At 51.2% G+C, this 19,155-nt stretch overlaps 2 protein-coding genes across 9 annotated transcripts; one reads left to right on the top strand and one right to left on the bottom strand.

Moving 5' to 3' along the window:
- Window positions 1–393: 393 nt before the first annotated feature.
- C1H3orf84 (chromosome 1 C3orf84 homolog) lies at window positions 394–10,506 on the top strand. Of its 6 annotated transcripts, XM_027585178.1 has the most exons (6): window positions 412–485; window positions 1,238–1,277; window positions 2,619–2,732; window positions 3,866–3,897; window positions 9,662–9,718; window positions 10,099–10,506. In XM_027585178.1, the coding sequence occupies exons 3-6, from the start codon at window positions 2,726–2,728 to the stop codon at window positions 10,504–10,506; spliced, it is 504 nt and encodes a 167-aa protein (XP_027440979.1). In that variant the 5' UTR covers window positions 412–485; window positions 1,238–1,277; window positions 2,619–2,725. The 6 variants fall into 6 exon arrangements, 5 of the variants coding, with proteins under 5 accessions (XP_027440978.1, XP_027440980.1, XP_027440979.1 ...); XM_027585179.1 differs by lacking the exon at window positions 1,238–1,277 and having other exon boundaries at window positions 405–485; window positions 2,522–2,732; XM_027585180.1 differs by lacking the exon at window positions 412–485 and having other exon boundaries at window positions 1,247–1,277; window positions 2,525–2,732.
- Window positions 10,507–11,268: 762 nt separating this feature from the next.
- KLHDC8B (kelch domain containing 8B) lies at window positions 11,269–16,275 on the bottom strand. 3 transcript variants are annotated; one of them, XM_027584859.2, is made up of 6 exons: window positions 15,786–16,269; window positions 14,534–15,038; window positions 13,312–13,476; window positions 12,752–12,976; window positions 12,553–12,654; window positions 11,269–12,121 (listed from the first exon to the last, which is right to left on the bottom strand). In XM_027584859.2, the coding sequence occupies exons 2-6, from the start codon at window positions 14,907–14,909 to the stop codon at window positions 11,925–11,927; spliced, it is 1,065 nt and encodes a 354-aa protein (XP_027440660.1). In that variant the 5' UTR covers window positions 14,910–15,038; window positions 15,786–16,269; the 3' UTR covers window positions 11,269–11,924. The 3 variants fall into 3 exon arrangements, with proteins under 3 accessions (XP_027440660.1, XP_027440661.1, XP_027440662.1); XM_027584860.2 differs by having other exon boundaries at window positions 15,970–16,269; XM_027584861.2 differs by lacking the exon at window positions 13,312–13,476 and having other exon boundaries at window positions 15,786–16,275.
- Between the last annotated feature and the right edge of the window lie 2,880 nt (window positions 16,276–19,155).

Below are 19,155 nucleotides of genomic sequence, written 5' to 3'. Positions count from 1 at the left end.
CAGCAATTTTATCCTAAGAACCATCAGCCTTTTAACATTTCTTCTGACTCTGTGGAATGTTTTCTAAATTTATGTTCCTGGCAATATGGTTACACAATATTAAAATGCAGGATTCACCTTTAAAATGTTCTTTGATATTTCATTGACTATGAGTTCATCACACTCTACTGTGGAGTATATGTTTCTATATGCATGGACTCTATCTAGGCTATTTCTATATGTAAGGACTCTATCTAGGCTGTTAATGCTGAGGGGCAGATTTCTCTCATAAAGAAGTAAAAACAAGCAGGAAGCACAAAGGGGTAGCCGGCTGGGCACTGTCTCAACAATCTCAGCAGCATTGTGCAGTCACAACCTCCCTTTGTCACTAAGCAACAAGAAGCTGAGATTCTCTTTCCTCAGACATAGCCTCAAAAAGACAAAAGGAAAGTTTGCCTTTTCTACTTCTTCCTGGAAAGATGCAAAGTGCTTTAGTAGGCTCCTGGGTAAGAGTGCACTTTACAATTAATCTTGGCTCCTGGCCCTGGGGTAGTACCTGAAATTTGAATGAATCATGAAAGTAAATTTAGCAAGAAGGATTTCATCCAGCATCCAGGCTGGTGGAGGACCCTGAACTTCCCTGCCATTCTAAGGTTACCCCTGGAACCTACCTAGTCTTTCTGATGCCATGTCCTTTCCCATATGTCCTGGTCTCATGCTAACCAGCGGAACCTCCTAATCTTCTAGCCACCCCATTTATTCCCAGTTCTTTGCTTGGTACTCCCAGACTTCTGGAGTTTGACTGCTTTCTATACTGCGAACATCTTGATGGCAAAGATTGTTTTCCACTGTATATCCCATGCCCAGTCCCATGCCTGGGATGCGTAAAGGCAGCCCAGTAAATATTGAACTAAACTGAATAGAGAGCAAGTTCAACAGATAATAGAAAGATGGACAGACAAGTTGGGCAACCCAAACCCTCAGTGGGATGAAAAGATAAAGGGCTTTTTGGTCATGTATAGGAACCTGCTGTGATGGCCAGAGGCCAAACTTCGGTCAGCTTGTTTCTGCTCAAGGCTATGATCATGGAGGACCAGACATACCCATCCTTTCCAGGGAGATCTCAGGACAAAGAGTTGGGCTCTAGGAGTTCCCTGGCTAGACATGGTTGTTGTCACAGGGCATCTACCTAATGATATCAACACAGAATAGCTCCTTCTTAGACCTCTGATAAATGCTCATTTATGTCTTTTGCCAGTCCCTGTCTCTGAAATTCTCTCCAGAAGATATCACTGTTGGTAAAGTACTTCTTCTGAAAAGCCTATCCCTTGCTTAGGTGCTCCAGTTTCAGAGGGTGCCCTTCTTGCTCCAGAATAGCAGGGTTTGTGGCAAATAGGTGCTCATGACTTTATCAATAGATGCCAAGATGGATCCATTCAATCCCCAGGGAAGGATCATATCACCAGTGGCCCTGTTCTCAAAACTCGGCTCAGTGCTCTGAACTGCCCCAACTCAAAAACTGTCTGGTCCCCTCCTCTGCTGAAAAGTCTCCCTTTGCTCTTTGAAGAGAATCCATATTCTTTTTTTTAAAGATTTTATTTATTTATTTATTTATTTGACAAGGAGAGTACAAGCCGGGGAAGTGGAAGGCAGAGGAAGAAGGAGAAGCAGGCTTCCCATTGAGCAGGGAGCCTGATGTGGGGCTTGATCCCAGGACCCTGGGATCATGACCTGAGCCTAAAGCAGACACTTAACCAACTGAGACACCCAGGTGCCCCGAGAATCCATATTCTTAAACTAGTGTGAGCCCTGCCCTTCCCTGCCCTTACCTGACTAGTTTGCTCAAAATCCTTTAGTCATAAGGATTTTTGTTCTATTTTGTCCTTGCAGCACATTTCTTTCTAGCTTTGGAACCTTTGCTTTTTCAGTTCCCATCACATAGAATGCTCTTCTCCTGTTCCTCACACAGCTGACTCCTCATGTTCAGGTCCCACCTTCATTGTCATGAGGGGCTATCCCTGTTCCCTGTCACTCTGGATCTAGTCATCAGAGGTTATTTCCTCCCTGACCCTATTTGCTGTGTCTGACTCCCTCACCAGAAGGAAAGTTTGCAAGGACCAGGATATTTCTGTCCTTTCACTGTTGCCTCCCTGGCTTATACTAGGATCTTATGAAAGAAAGAGGGGAAGGATGGAAGAAAGGAAAAAAGGGAAAAGGAAAAAAAAAGTGCCCTTTCCCTACACACACATAGCCCTCCCAGGTGGACCAGCACAGCTGAGGCCAACTGTTCTTTTTTTTTTTTTTTTTTTTAAGATTTTATTTGTCAGAGAGAGAGCAGGGGGAGCGGCAGGCAGAAGGAGAAGCAGTCTCCCCGCTGAGTAAGGAGCCCGATGCAGGACTCGATCCCAGGACCCTGGGATCATGACCCGAGTCGAAGGCAGATGCTTAACTGACTGAGCCACCCAGGCATCCTGAGGCCAATTGTTCTAATGATGGATGGCAGATGGGTGTCCCTCTCCTCAGATTCTTTTTATTCTGTCAGTAGCTCCCAGGAGAGGCTTCTGGTCTGGGGACCCTGAGGTCTGAGACTCAGGATAAGTGTTTGGGAGAGATTCACCCTCATGCCTGCCTTATTATAGCACAACACTGGCTTCTATGGGCACTACAGAGGTCAATTCAAGAGTGAAAGTGCTCAAGAATACCGCCTTGCAGCCAAGCCCCAGCCTCCAGCAGTGTTCCTGCAGCGATGTCAGGTACAAGGCAGCCCTGGGGGCAGCTGGGGTGGCTGGGCCAGTTTCTGTTTCTCTCAGACCCCAAAAGCATCATCCCGAGACCTACCACTGCTGGACTGAGACCTGAGGCCAGCTTATCCCCAGAAAATGCATGAGGCCTGGCCACTCTTCCCTGAAATAGCATATTTCCTTATCTCCACCTATAGAAAGGGTGGAGAAGAGCTGGTACAAGCTGGACAGTCTTGCTCAATGTTCCTTCTAGGTGGGGGGAGGGTCAGGGCCCAGTTTGAGTAGGTGGTCATGGGGAGAGATCCTCCAGAACCCAGAAAGTAAGCCTTGAGTTTTGCCAACAACTGCTCTCAAGCTCAAATTCCTTGATGTCATGAAAGCCCGTGGTCTAATCCACGGTCAGCCTTGTAGTTCAGGGGCCCAGGAGGCCTCCTCTGGTGAGGGAAGCAGCATATAAAGTGGCTAGGTACCCACTCACATGCATAGCCAAGGAGGACTAGAAGGGGGTGATGGCAGAAGTGTCTGGAAAAGGCTTCCAGAGAACAGGAGAGAGAGAGCCCAGGGCCCAGACTCTCTACTGCTTCTAGGCCTGGAAACAAGGAGGGGCACTGATCATCAGCTGGGGTCCCAACAGTAAAAAACTCACTCAAAGTAGGAGAACTCAACAGAGTGTACATGCAAAGGAGTAAATGTGAGGTCCTCAAGTAAAGGTGGTATCACAGGTTGGCAACAACCAAGTGGTCAGTACCATTGGGCCCAAAGGGACAGGGGAAAGTATGGCTCATAGAACCCAGAAGGGGAGGGTGGTGTGGAGAGAACTACCCTGAGAGGGTAGTTCTTTTTTTTTTTTTAAGATTTTAAAAATTTATTTGACAGAGAGACACAGCGAGAGCAGGAACACAAGCAGGGGGAGTGGGAGTGGGAGAGGGAGAAGCAGGCTTCCCGCCGAGCAGGGAGCCCGATGTGGGACTCGATCCGAGCACCCCGGGATCATGACCTGAGCCGAAGGCAGATGCTTAACGACTGAGCCACCCAGGCGCCGAGAGGAGTGGTGATCTTGAGGGAGAGACACAGGCAGGTGGGGGCTCATCTGGGAGGGAGTTAAGAGAAGAGACCTCTCCTTCCTTCCCTCCATCTCTTCCCAGGGCTTTTCAGTGGCCAGAAGGAAAGCAGGCTGGTGAGAAATGCACTCAGATCAGCCCCCCGGGCAACAGCAGGGTGGAGAATATGGAAAGGGACCCGGAGGAGTGTCCAGAACATGCTCTGCCCACCGCAACTTCTTGCTTCCAAGCCTCTAGCCAGATCCTACTTGATCTGCCATCTGAATTCTCCATGATTTGCTTTCCCAGGCCAAGAACAGGGTCTTGGAGGCTGCCATGCTATGGAGCCTGAATTTCCTTAGCATTCTGAGTTAGAAGGGCTGCCTGGCACTGCCTACTGAGAGAGCCAGGCCCAAATGCAGCTCTAGACTGCTTATCTGGAGGCACCTCCCCCTTGAGAATAATGGGACCTGGGTAGTGCAGGGACAGAGGCAAACTGGGGACTTTCTGCTGGATGTTTGTAGGAGCCCAGTGGCAGCTGTCATCCTAAACACTGGAACATCCTCTCAATCTGTTCCCCAGAAACAGAAGTAGGGAAGATGTTTTGGGACATGTTTTAATTGAAGACTTGCTACACAAAGCATTTACTAGCAATACCAGCAGCCCCAAACAGCATGATCTATGTGTCTTGGGCTCAGATTGTATAAATGCCAAGTCTGGTGGCTCATTCTATGTCTAAAGCTCTTTTAATTAGTGGGACTGTTTGGGGAAGGTGCACATTTTATTTTCCTATTAGCTAAGAGATACCAGGTTTCAACCAACTGCTTGCAGCTATTATTGTTGAAAAACTTTTCTTTTTTTTTTTTAAAGATTTTATTTATTTATTTGAGAGAGAGAGAATGAGAGATAGCACGAGAGGGAAGAGGGTCAGAGGGAGAAGCAGACTCCCTGCCGAGCAGGGAGCCCGATGTGGGACTCGATCCCGGGACTCCAGGATCATGACCTGAGCTGAAGGCAGTCGCTCAACCGACTGAGCCACCCACGCGCCCTGTTGAAAAACTTTTCAAGATGTGACACCACTTTTCTTTAGTTTGGGGCAGGTAGAATTTTGTCTGTGTCATTCAGACGCAAGAAAATTCTCTTTTCTTCTTTTTCTTTTTCTCTTCTACACCAGATTAACTTATTTCTAGCCTTCACCTGCCTGACTCTTGGGACATGTAATACTGGTCTTGTTTGTTCTTAAGGTCAGACAAGAGTCCCAGGGACTCATGGTTTGGAGTAGGTCCTTCCTTGGTGGTGCCATGATTGTTGTATTCCTCCCTGTCCCACCCCTGCCATGACTCAGTCTGTCACAGGGGCTCCTTACTTCGCATCCTACTGACTGCAGAATGCCCAGCCTCCACAAGGGCCCTTAGCCCTCCCACATGCAACTACTGCCCCCTCCCAGGAAATCTACCTTTCCTCCAATGTTTCTTCAGCTGGAACTCCAGCCCAAGCCCACCTGCTCAGAGACCATGGGTTTTACTACCTCAGTGGAAAAGGATCCCTAGAAACAAAGATGCAGGTGAAATCCTCTCCAGGGATAAGAATACTCAGAACTGCCTGGGTGGAAGGAAATGACTGCACTTCTTACCAGGCTCCCACTATTGTGAGAACAAAACTTGAGTCAATGGAAGTCAATAGATCATTCTGCCACTGTTAGAATAGTGAGTTTCACTCTTCCGGGGATGGTGTCTACAGGCATTCAGAATGATCTGGAATCTGACATACCATCATAGGCTGTCCTGCAATACAGCCTCTAACAAAACTAGGCTGTCCTGAACCCTTGGTAATAGAATTGTGTACCTTTATACCAACAAAGTTGGGAAAGCACCACAATCTACAAAGGGCATGTGACCAGGCTGACTTCAAGAAGTTTGTGTTGTAAGACCTAAAGTTCTTATGAGGTTGTCTAGAACAAACAAGCAAACAACACGTCAGCAGGGCCTGTAGTGGTTCCCTATATGCTAAGTGTGTCTATGACCGGATCAAGTGTGCTTTCCTTACTGAGGAGCAGAAAAACACTGTGAAGGTGTTGAAGACACAAGCACAGAGTCAGAAAGCTAAATTTTTCTTAATGAAGCTTTTTGGAGTAATAAAAATATCAAAAGGCAAAAATACATACATAGTGAGTTTTCAGAGTCAGAGCTGCTTCCAAAAACAGAGGCATCCACATTCTAGGGCTGTGTACAATTCTTCAGCCAAGGATAGAGATGAAGAAGAAATTTGGGGGTCAGTTGGAACTAGCTGCATACTCCCAGGGTTTTTTTAATTGAAATTCTTATTGAAATAACTGTAAATTCATAACCTATTGTGAGAAATAATAGAGATCCCTTCTATACTTTTCCCAGTTTTCCCCAATGTTATCAATGATAACATTTTGTAAAACTATAGTATAATACTGCAACCAGGACAGTGACATTAATGCAACCCACCTATCTCAGATTTCTTATTTTACTTATACTCATTTGTGTATATTAAGACCTATAAAATTTTGTCACCTATTTAGTTAAGATACTGGCCAACATGGCAAGTATCCCTAGTAGTGCCCTTTTATAATCACACCCACCAGCCTCCTGTTCCTCCACCCTTCTTCTGTCCCTAATCCCTGGCAACCACCAGCCTCTTCTCCCTTTCTAAAATTTTGTCATTTCAGTAATGTTATATAAATGGAATGATATGGCACACAATATTTGGAGATTGGTTTTTCTTGCTCAGCATAATTTCCCAGAGATTCATCCAAGTTGTTCATGGTTCATTCCTCTTCATTACTGAGTAGTATTCTATGGCATGTATAAACAGTTTGTAACCATTCACCTTTTAAAAATATCTGGGCTGATTCCAGTTTTTGGTTCTTACAAATAAAGCTGGTACAGGTTTTTGGGTGAACATAAGTTTTCATTTCTTTGGATTAAATGCCTAGGAGTGCAATTGCTGGATTATATGGTGGTTGTATGTTTAGTTTTTAAAAGAAACTGCCAAGTTTTCTAGAGTGACTGTACAATTTTACAGTCCCACCAGCAATGTATGAATGATCCAGTTTCTCTGCATTCTCAGCAACATTTGGTATTGTCTCTGTTTTATTTTAGCCATTCTGATAAATACGTCATGATATCTCATTGTGATTTTAATTTGTATTTCACTAACATTTAATGATGGTGAACATTTTTTCATGTGTTATTTGCCATCTGTATATCCTCTTCAGTGAAATGCCTTTATGTTGTTTGCCCATTTTCTTTTTTTTTAATTTAAATTCAATTACTTAACATATAATGTATTATTTGTTTCAATGGTACAGGTCTGTGATCCATCAGTCTTATATAATACCCAGTGCTCATTATAACACATGCCCTCCCCAGTGTCCATCACCCACTTACCCCATCCTCCCACCCCCGTCCCCTCCAGCAAACCTCAGTTTGTTTCCTAAGATTAAGAGTCTCTTATGATTTGTCTCCCTCTCTGGTTTTGTCTTGTTTCATTTTTTTCTTCTCTTCCTCTATGATCCTCTCCCTTGTTTCTTAAATTCTACATATCAGTGAGATCATATAATTGTCTTTCTCTGATTGACTTATTTTACTTAGCATAATACCCTCTAGTTCCATCCACACCATTGCAAATGGCAAGATTTCATTTTCTGATGGTTGTGTGATATTCCATTGTGTGTGTGTGTGTGTATGTATATATATATATACATATACATACCACATTTTTTTTATCCATTCATCTGTCGATAGACATCTGACATTTGCCCATTTCCTAATTGGATTGTTATTTTACTGTTGAGTTGTGAGAATTCTTTATATATTCTAGGTATTATTCCTTTATTGGATATTTGGTTTACAAATATTTTCTCCCAGTCTGTAGCTTGTCTTTTCATCTTCTTTACACAAATTTTCACAAAGCAAAACTTTAAAAATTTTTTGATGACGTCCAATTTATCAATTTTTTCCTTTATTGCTCTTGCTTTTGGTATCAAGTCAAAGAACTCTTTGCCCAGTTCTAAATACTGAAGATTTTTTCCTGTTTTTTTTTTCTAAAAGGGCCTTGGGTTTTTAATCCCTGTCATGTCAGTTTGCTTTATGAGGAATGAAAGGTAAGGCTGCCTGGCTTCCCACCTTCATGGAGCTTTCATTCTATTGGAAACCAACACCAGCTGTCTAGGGCAGGAGGTCCTGATAAGGGAGCTTGTTAAAGACACATACCACAGAAGATTCTGGTTCAGGGATCTGGGATGGAGCTAGCTCCAGCCTTTTATCTAGGAACCTGCTGTCAGCCATTGCTCATACCCCAACCCAGCCAAGCTGAACTCATCAGATCAGACACTTCATTCAGGTCTGCAGCAGGAGAAGCTGAACGGCTGGGGACAGGGAACTCTAGGCCCAGAGACCAGGCACAAAGGCAAGGTGGATGGTCTTAGGAGAGATTCCTATTGAGGTCTGGGGGCCTGGGGGTGGTCTTTCTCTGCCCAGGGATAGGGCATGGTTCTCTGGCTCCAACTGGGCCAAAGCAAATGCCCTGGGGGTTTTCTAAACCTTGTTCATTGATTAAACAGCAAACATGTATTTGCCCAGGCACCGGGCTCAGTGTTGGAGTTACAGAAGGAGCAAGACAGACAATAATATTTGCCCACAAGGAGCTTATATTCTTATCAGAAACATTAGGCAACATCATACTACACAGTCACCTAGTATGCCAGAAAGTGGAAGATGCAGAGTTGGGGTGACGCATGGCTGGTCTTAGTGCTTGAAGAAGTCCTCCCAAGAGGGAGGTGAGAGGGAGTCCTACGGCCAGCTACAGGAAGAGTCCCAGACAGAAGGCACAGGTGGTACAAAGGCCCAAAGTGGAAATAGCTGGTGTGTTTCACGAGAAGTAAGGATGCCAGTGAGGTTGCAGGTAATGGAGAGATCAATATTGTGTGGGTCTCATGGACCACTATGATGATTTTGGCTTTTATAAACATGAGGAACTGTTGTGGATTTTCAGCAAACAAGGGAGATGATCTGATCTACATATCAGAAGAATTATTCTGCCTGCTAAGAGGACAATAAACTGGAAGGGAAAGCTTTGAAGCAGGGACACCAGGTAGGAAGCTCTTGCAATTATTCAAGCAAGAGAAGAAGGTGCCTCTTGGATCAGGGAAAGCAGTGGACCTACTGAGGAATGGTTCAATCTTGGGTACATATTGAAGGAATAATCAACAGGATTTCCTGACACTTTGGATATAGGGTGTGAAAGAAGAGTATCAAGGGGACTCCAAGGTGTTTGGTAGGATCTAGCTACCATGACCTGACCTGGGGAAGGCTGCGGAGGGGTGGGGTTGGCAAATGATCCAGAGCTCAGTCATGTGTTTGGAGATGCCTGTAAGACATTTACATGGGGATATGGAATAGCCTGTTGGCTACTGAGTCTGGAGTTCAGGAGAGAGCTCAAGCTAGAAAGAGAAATGGCAGTTTCCAGGTGGTACTTAGGGCCAAGAACTTGGGTTACTGATGAAAGATTAAGTGTGGACAGAGGGGAGGAGAGAATTAAAGTCTGGTCCTGGGCAATCTAAGAGTTAAAGGGCCTGATATGAAACTTGAACCACTGCCCTTCTGATGGCAGGATGCCTTAGAAGATGCCTCAGCCCCTTCCTCAATCAGCAGTCCTAGAGACTTCGGCTTTGGAGGCAAATACCAGCATGAGATGTCCTAGGAGTGGAGCATAGCTTTAATTTCTAACTGCCCTTTCAGGATTGTGGGAAGTTTAGCAGCTTAGGGGTAGTGGCTCCTGGCAGCTCCCTCCATTATGGATCCTGAGGTAACATCTTAAGGGCAGGTGAGCATCATTTTTCCCCATTCACCTTCTTTCTCACTGTCTTTAAAGGAACCAGCGCAGCAACACTTGTTCTCCAAGCATGACAACCGTACTTCTTTCGACAAAGTGAGTACTGAACAAAGGAAGGAGAGCGGGCAGGGCCCCAGCCTAGGTTGAAGTTGAGGTAGGGTGGAGGGCATAAGACACTGAGGGGAGGGAGGGCTCCTGACAACCTCTCTTGTCTGGGAAACAGCCCATTCCCCAAACAAAGGTACCTCTGCTTTGGTTTCATCCACTAGCTTGCCTGGCAATGCACAAATATCCTAGGGGCCACTGACTTTCTGGAGGTTTCATCCTGGAATGGAAGGCATGGCTGGGGAAGCAGGCCAAAGAGGCTGGGATACAGGCCAGGGGAGCCAGGTATCACCAAGTAGGCTTGGGTTGAGGAGGGGCCGAGGGGTGCTTGGTGCCAGGACTGTGGGCCAAGGACCCACACCATTGAGGAGGGCCCCTACTGCCTGCTGCAGGGAATCGGAAGGCGGAAAGACCTGGAGCGCCTATGGCAGCGGCACACCTTCCTGCGCTGGGCACCCCATGAGCTGGAGTTGGGCGAGCAGCGGCCCCTTGAATCCTCCTACCAGGCCAATTTCCGGTCAGGCCCAGGACTCAGTGACCTCCCCCAGCGCCTTATCCACTTTGTGCAGATCGAGCCTCCCCACACCAGCACCACCTACCGGCAGAACTTCTGCCAGCCATCCCGGGGTGGCCACTGTGGCAGCAACAACATGGGACCAGTCACCAACACACTGCCTGACCTCCCAGGGATCCCAAGACCCAAGCTGCTGCGGCATTACCTTCATGATGGGGTCTCGGAGTGTCTAAATTGGTCCAGAGCATTAAACAAGGACAGCTGACACAGCAGCCTGTCTGTGTTTGCAGCCCAAGGGTTCTTAGAAGCTGGAGAGCAGTAAGCCCATGGCACCTGTGTGCTGGGCAGGGGAGGTGCTGCCCTGGGAACCCTGCCACTGAGCGAGAACCCTGCAGGAGGCAAAGGGTCCAGGAGGGTCACCATGGTTACAGCAGATCAGTTCTGGGACCCCAAATCCATTCTTGCAGTAAACCCAGCTGTGAGCCCCTTGCATTCATGTGGCTACAGGGAAAGCGGGGTCCGTGGGCCCTCCTCTTGAGCAGCAAAGACTGGAGGAGGAGGCAAGGGCTGGCAGCTTTGATTTCTCTGGGAAGCTACTATGTCTCTAGGGGTCTGGTGGGAAGCCACATAGTTCTGCCTAAGCTGGGAAAGGGGGAGCCTGCCCTGGCCACAGCCCCCACTGGACCACCCCTCCCTATGGAGGTGAGCAGAGACTTTGAGGAGATCCTGCGCATTGTGGACCTGGAGGTCATCCTGACCCTGTGGTGCTTTGCTATAGTTTTCTAAGCTCTTCTCTGGCCGTCCTGTGAGTGCCCTCTAACACCCAGGACAGTGGAGGGCAGCAGTCATCCTACGTCACCAAAAGAGAAACTAAGGCTTAGGTGGGGCTAAGACACCAGAACACTTTGGGGGCAGAAGCCAGATCCAAAAGGCTACTCTGGACCCTCCTCCCTGGGAGAATCAAGGCCCCTGAAGGAGGGCAAGGGGCTGCAGGGGCAACACAGGAGTTCACACCGAGGGCCATACACCGGATTTTAGCAGCACTTTTACTTTCACATCTGAACTTCCTGGGTCCTCACAACAGCCCTGTGAGGTAGGTAGGGCAGGAAGGTTTCAGAGGTCCCCATTTACAGATGAGGATGCTGAGGCACAGAGAGGTGAAATGACTTGCTCAAGATCACACAGTCAACAGTGTAAAGGGCCCAAAGCCAATATTCCTCTGGTTCTCTGGAGGTTCCTACATCCACTCCTCCACTCCGTGTCCTCTGACCTGTCTGAATTCTCCTGGGGCCACAGAGGCCTTCAAGGTGGCTGACGGCTAGGATTTTTCAGGAACAGCTATTAGGGTGAGCCTGGTCAACTCCAAGTAGGCACTAATCCTGTGGGGCATGAGGCCAGCTCTCCCACCCTCCCACTTCCCAGTTGGACAGAGGGCCCAGTAGTTCCAGAGCAAGTGTGGAGCTAGGCATGGTCCATGAATGAATGGGGATAAAGGTGGGTATAAGCATATGTGTCCTGCACTAGAGACAAAGTCCCCTCACCCTTTGAGACATTTGTCTCAAGTACCTGACCCTGTGCCTCCCTCATCCCACAGAGCCACAGTGAGCTTCTTCAGCAGCAAAAGGAGCCACAGACCTGTGCCTCTGGCATGCGCTGCCCCAGCTGACACATCCCATCAGGCATTCAGACCCCATCACGCAGACACAGCGCCTCCACAGCTTGGCTGGGACCCTGGGCCACACCCCCAATGACAAACAGCCAGGGCCCAGCCTGCAGACTAGAACAGGAGCAGCGGGCTGTGGGCATGGTGGGCAGGGCCTCCCAGCGCCGCCGTGCAAGGCTGAAGCCCTCCACAGAGCCCAGAGGGCAAGGCTGGTTGCCTGCAGGAAGGAGACAGAAGTTGTAAAGGGCACCGGCTACAAGGGCCCCTGCTCTTTTGCTTGCTGAGCCCAGAGATGGCCCAGCAGGCATCACCCCAGGATGGGCTACCAGTGCCTTGCTACTCATAGCCCCCATTCATCATTCGTTCATTTCTTTAGATTTCTACTTGTCCATTCATTCAGTGGTCACTTGTCCTGTTTCTGTCTCCTAGCCCGCTGCTGGTACAGAGCCATCAGTCAGGTGCTGAGGGACACCCCAAGAGTTAGGCTATGCAGACTACACGCTGTCTGTTTCACAGACTGGGAAAGGGAAGCTCACAAAGCCCTGATCCCTGGAGTGTGTGAAGAAGGGCAGGAGATAGTGCTCATGCTTGGGGTTCCTCCTTCCTGTCTTGGGCTCACCACCTATCCCTAGCCCCACAGATACTCACCAAGGCCCCCAATGGCCATGATGTGGCCCCCAAGGGAGCCAACCACAAAGTCGGCCCTCTTATCCCTCATGCGCAGGCTGCGGGGCAGCTTGGTCCAGGACCCTGCAGGAAAGGTGAGGTCAGATCCAGCCCCACAACATACACTGTGCCCCTCCATCCCATGGAAAGTGGGAGAACAGCCCAGGTAGCCACTGCTCACCATGTTCCAGGTCGAACATCTCCACAGTGTTGACAAAGTGTGGGCGGGAGTAGAAATTGTGGGGCCCGGGCTGCTGCAGGCCACCCAGGCTAAAGACGTTGCCTTCCGCCATGGCACAGCCAGCAAAGGCCCGGCGGCTGGGCAGGCTTGGGTGCCGGGTCCAGGTACAGGCCTCCAGATCAAAGGCCTCAAAAGCAGTCACTGGGAGCTTTCCCTGGCGGCCCCCTGCCAATGAAATTGGGACACCTGGGAAGGAGCCTGGGAGGCCTACTAGGCTCCTCCTCCACCAGGTTGCTAAGCCTTCACCACTGCCCACCCTAGCCCCCCCATACCCAGCTGTGTGCACACCTGAGCATGGATCCTACCCTGCAGATCCTCAGGCACTGGGGTTTGGTTTTCTGGCCCAGGAGGGCCACCAAAGGTCAGAACCTCCAAGCAAGCCTGGCTCACTCAAAGCTTCTCTTGTCCTGCCATCTCAGGCTAAACCTGATCCCAGCCAACCTATGGGGATAGGTGCTTCTGCACTTCAAGCCCCTTTCCCACATCCCCCAGGCCCTTACCCAGGACATAGATCTTGTTCCCGTGCAGGAAGGTAGAAGCCCCGTAGCAGGGTGTGGGCATGGAGGGTAGCGAAAGCCAGCAGTCCCGCCGGGGCTCATATACCCGAACTTGGGCCTGGGGAGCCGTGTCTGGGCCCATTCCCCCCAGAGCATACACCATACCATCTGCATAGAAAAGAGTGATTCAGAGTGCACCTCAGCCTGGCCAGGGCACCTTACCCTGACAGCTGCCCTGGTCAGGCCTGGGGGTGGCTGGGGCCCCACATGTTTGTAGTACCCCTCCCAAGCAGCAGAGAAACTCTCCTTTAGGAGTCCTGCTCTGGCCAGGGTCCCTCCAAGTGAAGAGCAGGAGGCAGATGATCTAATTATAATCCATCTCTGTCTCCCTGGAGATGCTATGGCAACCAAGTCTGGCATCTAAGCAGGACCGTGGTCAGACCTGGAGGCCACAAGGTGGAGGCTCCTCTAGGGGAAGGAGGGTGGAGGATGGTTTCAGCCAGGGAGGGGCATATGGGGATCTGCTAAGCATAGAACTCAGACTGGGGAGGGATCTCTGGGGATCAGCTGGGTGCTAGGAGAGCGGCTTAGGCCTGTAGGGTGGAGGTGCTGGCCACAAGCCTTCTGCCCAGAAGCCCTACCAGCCCCCCTGTATCCCACCCTTTCATTAGAGGAGGTTCTGGCCCTGTTACACCCTCCGGGTCGGCTGGGGGCATATCTGGAGGCCTTGGGGAGATGGGTTAGTCAGCTGAGGGCTTCCATGGCAACTATCCCCAGGCCAGCTTGGCCTTCCCATCTCTGGCTCCCTGGTAAACGGGTATATGGGAAGAAGAGGGGGGGAGGGAATCTAAGCACTTACTGGGCTCTGAGCCAAGGCCCTGCTCCCCTCCCCCTCCCCTAGACTATTTATAACCCTGAGAGTCATTGCACTACCCCTTCTAGTCTCTTAGAGAAGAGGAATGGGCAGGGAGGTGGTTGGGGCCTCCCATCATACTGGGGGCCAGCCTGGGCTCTGCCTCCCACTTCACAGCGGGAAAGGGCAGTGAAGGCTGCTGCTAGCTCAGCTCAGACCTAGGTAGGAGAGGGTCTTTACAAGAGTCAAAGCTCTCTCCAGGGCACTCAGACAAAATTTACAGCTCTTGTCCAATCTCTGAGGGTAAGGGACCAAGTCAGAAAAGAATAGAGGGCGTTGGGGCGCCTGAGGGACTCCCTTAAGGCCACTCACCTCTCTCCACAGTTGCAACCCCCATGGCTGCCTGAGGGAGGGTGGCCCGACGCTCCCAGCGGCCCTCATCAGCCAGGAAGGCCTCCACGGCAGCTACAGGGCTCTGGCCCTCATCCACACCGCCCACCACTAGCACCTGCTTGCCCAGCACCACAGCAGCAGCCCCAGCCCGGGCAGTGGGCAGGGGTGCCAGTGCAAGCCATGTATGCGAGGCCATGTCCAGTGTCTCGGCAGTGTCCAGGGGCAGTCCAGCCCGGCCACAGCCCCCCAACACTAGCAGGTGCCCATCCTGGTATGCCACTGTGCCGTACACCCGGCAGGTGGGCATGGGTGGGAACACCTGCCAAGCAAAGGCCCGGCCACTGCCTGTAGCCATGGTGTTCACCTCCAGAGGCAGTCCATACTATCTGCTTAGGCTGCAGGTCTCACTGAGGGGCATGATGGGGCCTCATCTTGACTCAGGGCCACAGGGAGTGTCTGAGCAGTTCAGGGACCTTGCCTTCACCTGGAGGAGAGAGGGAAAACAAAGGTTCAGGGCCACTGACTGGTCCCTGAGGGTACAGTTGAGTGGTCTGTAGCTGAGGGCAGGACTGGCCCAAAATCCCTGGCGGGAAAGGCACAGGGAGGACCTGCCCCTGCTGGCTAGCACACCACTGTAGAGGCGAGGCCCTCCTGGGTGGGAAAGGGGGCAGATTCCCAGATCCTCAGGCTAATTACCCCCTTCCTATGGGGCATGAGGGATTCTCTCCCCACCCCCTGCCCTCACCTAAGAACACCCAACATCCTCCCCCGCTTCAAATCTCCATTGAGGTGAGAGGTAAGTTGACTAGGATAGGACACTTCACCCTGGCCCGCTTCTCTTCCTCTTGACAAGCCTCATTCTGAGGCTCTGCATGAATAGAGTCCTACTGTACCCTCCCCTTACTGCCTTCGAGTATGTCCTGGACAGCCAGGGATCCGACTCCAGGGTATACTTACAACCCTTTTGGGGGCCATTCCACAGAGATCATCCATTCCCACCAGCAAAAGGCCAAAATCAGGGCGTTTGGGACTGGGAGGGGAGGAGCTGGACGCCGGGGTCCCACATTCTCCCTTCAGGTCTACTCTTAGGGGTTTGCCCATGCCAGGTTCCTAGAGGCCAGGCTCCTTGGTGTCCAGAAGTAGGGAGGGGGATGATTTTGGGATCCCATGAGCATTAGGACTCTAGACTCCCACAGTCCAGGGCGTTTCCAGTAGGAATGAGCAGCTGTACCTCCGAGTCCCCTCAGAGCAGATCCCCAAGCTCCTCAGCCTCTCCTTTCCCGCGGGGGCCACGCTCCTGGGACCCTTGGCGTGATGGCCTCCTGGCCCCAAACTTCCAGCTCGCGGGAGGCGGGGGGCGGGTCCAGGCGAGCGCGCCCCAAACTTCCCCTGAGCGCGGCTCCTGCGGGACTCACCGGCCGGGGCTCCGGCGCCGCCGGGGCGCGGGGTCCGCCGTTCCGGCTCCGTGCCGGCTCTGGCTGGGGCTGAGGCCAGGCTCCGACGGGGCTCCGGCGGGGCTCCGGCTTGGCTCGGCGCGGGGCGGGGCTGGACCGGGTCCGCCCCTCGTCCCCCCTCCCGACTCGGGAAACTCTCCCCCCCGCCTTAACCCTGCACCTGCCGTGGCCAGAGCAGGGCGCGTCGACCCATAGTCACAGGGAAATCGGTAAACAGACAGATGGACATGTGGACGCTGGGCCTGCCCAGGATTTAGGGTCCGACTTTGGGCTGGGGGAGAACTGAGGCAGCAGTGAGCAGCACAACACGTGTATGGTGGGGGACCGCTCTGAGCGGGACCCAGCCTGGGAGCACCCGCGGGGTTAGGGGGGCGGGGGGCGGGGGGCGGGCCAGCAGAACCAGCAGGCTTGAGAGGCCCGCGCCCGCCCACTTGCACTGAGCTCTTAGGAGCCCGAAGACAGGCTTCGCGGCGGCGCCCCCTGGAGGCCACTTGGGGCATGGCCTGGGCCTCTGGTAGGGGTGGCGGCTGGGTGGCACTTCCCCAGGCACACAGCAAGGCGCAGAATAGGTCTTACGGTGGACATCGAGGCTAGCAGGGGATGGAGGTGCAAGCAGTGCCGGCCTCAGTGCCTGACAGGCCCTTCCACAGGCTAGGGTGGGGGAAGTTCTTGCTGGGAGGGTAGCTCTGAGCAAGGGATGAGCTTCAAGTGTCAGAGGCCAGGGGACCTCCTGGGCAGGTCACTCTGTAGGGCCTGAGGCCTGGGCTACTATGGGACCCAAGACATTTTGTGACAGTTCATATCCAGGGTCCTGGGCCTGCTTGTAGCCAACTCTGGGATCAGGTGAGAGCAAGTTGGTGTGACAGAGGCCTATCTATTTCAGACCCAGGCTATCTTCTGGGCATTCAGAGTATTAGCTAAGTCTGTGAGCTGCGGGACCATTTGTGCAGGTTGGTGGTCACCTAGAAGAAATCCTTGCTACTATCTTGTCCCTCTTTCATGGACGGTGTGTGTCTCAATCCCCAAGAAGCTCATCTGGAGACAAAGATATCAGTACATACAGTTAATGTGGGAGGTGAGGCCAGGAAGCACCAGCCCAGGAGTGGCAAAAAGAGAAAGCAGCCAATAAAGGCTGTGTCATCAAGCAAGTTACCGCTGCGGGCAACTGGGACCAAATCTTGCTGGAGTCCCTCCCAGAGCAAAGGTTGCTTGAGGAATTCATTCTCAAATCTCCATCAGTTGTAGGTTAAGAGCTGCTTGGGGGCATTAACTCCTTGGCTTGCCTAAATCCTGAAGCCAACCCTGAGTGTGGGCAGAGCCTTTTCATGACCAGAGAGAGTCTCCAGCCCCTTTTACAGTCTGGCAATTGGAGTTGGAAGGTCTCTATGGAAATGGTGGTACCAAGGCCAGTTACAGAACCTAGCTAGAAGGCTTCCATCCTCTCCACTATGCTTCCAATATGCTCTTCACTTAGGGCACTGGTACCTTCCTCCACAGGGTGTTCACATTGCTCTGCAAAACCCCTTACATTTCCCACTCTTCCCTTTCCAGTAATTAGGCACTTAAAAGCCTCCTACCTTGAGATACCTCCCAGGACCCCCAGTCCCTCCATTTCCCCTTCCTCTCCTCCAGTCACCTTGGTATCTGCTACCTTATGTCCAGCAGTGAGCAGAACAAAATTGTTCCCCCAAAATTGCTCTTGCCAAAGTCACTATGGAACACCATATAGCTAATACTATTGGTCCCTTCAGTCTTTGTCACAACTGAAATCTTGCTGACATCTTCAAAGTTTCATTTCTTGTGAACTTGGCACCTCTGCTCCAACTCATCCTGCTTCCCAGAGTCTTTTGAAGGCCCTGCTTCCTCTTCTCCCCAGGAAGTAGCTCCTCAAGATCCAGCCCTGGCTTTTCTCCTTGGCACACAGACTCCCTGCTGGGGTGAGCCCTTCCAGGCCCACTGGCATCACTCACAACTAGATGTCCACCAGATCTCTCTGGTCAAGTGGAAATGGGTCTAGGGCCCATTACTCAGGGCTGTAAAAGATGCCAAATGGAGAGCAAGGGCTGGATCCTGGGATGACCCCGTGGTCTCTACCAACCTCATCCTTTCCAATCACAGTTACACCTACAGGGTCAGCAACCACCAAAATCGAGGTCAAGTCACTCTTTGCTCTGATTAATGCTCCCAGAGTTCCATCTGGGACATACTGAGCACCAAGAGGCAGAAGGCTCAGCTTCCCCTCGGGATGCTAGGTACCCATGACCCTGACCCCTAACCCCTACTATCCCCCCAGTTCTAGTGTCTGCAAGGGATACAGCCTGGGGATGGACCTTCCCTACCTGGTCCTCCATTTTGCACTGAACTCTGGGCTGGACATCACGAGAGAGGGATTCCCCTTTTCAGGACACACCTAAATCCATGCCACCCCTGGAGGCTGGACTCTGACTCTTCATGGGACTGGCTTCTGTTTACACAGTCCTGGCACCACCTAAACACAGGAGGCCAACACTGCTGGCTTTGGAGAAGCTATGGAAGACAACTTGTGCAGGAGGTGAGGCGAGATTGGTCCTGAGAGTAGCAGCTAATCCTCTGTCCCATGGATGGGACAGAGACAGGGCTCACCCACAGTTGGGGACTGGGCATACTAAGGTGGGACTTCCTGATTGCACCAGGATTCCCTGGCCCTTGGGACTCCACACTTCCCTTCTTTCTAACAGGATGAGGGGTTAGAAGCACTAACCCCAAAGAAGCAGGAGAGTTTGCATTTTACTGTTGGACACCTTGGCTATGCTTGAAGGGACGAGGACCTCACTGTCAGTGCTGAGGCCCTGGGAAGCTCAAGAGTTACCAAATGAGGCCTAGGGTGGGTTGGGTGTTTCTCTTTAGGGGTGCCTAGACCCTTCTGTATCAGTAGGCAACGTAGAACAAGCTTGAGGATCCTGGGGTCATACGGGGAGGGAGAAGAGTTATTAGTCAGGCCCTAAATGAAGCATCCACCCACCCTCTTGTGACTGCCCACAGGCATTCACTTACCCCCAGCTACCAAATATGGCACCATTGTACATATCAGGGTCCAAGTGTTGTGGCAATATTTCTGCCTCCTAGTTCAGGCTCTGACTGAAGTGCAAAAACCAGAGCTTCCATGCT

Source organism: Zalophus californianus, chromosome 1 (genome assembly GCF_009762305.2).
Source record: "Zalophus californianus isolate mZalCal1 chromosome 1, mZalCal1.pri.v2, whole genome shotgun sequence".
NCBI lineage: Eukaryota > Metazoa > Chordata > Mammalia > Carnivora > Otariidae > Zalophus > Zalophus californianus.
This window is presented reverse-complemented; position numbering and strand designations above follow the sequence as displayed.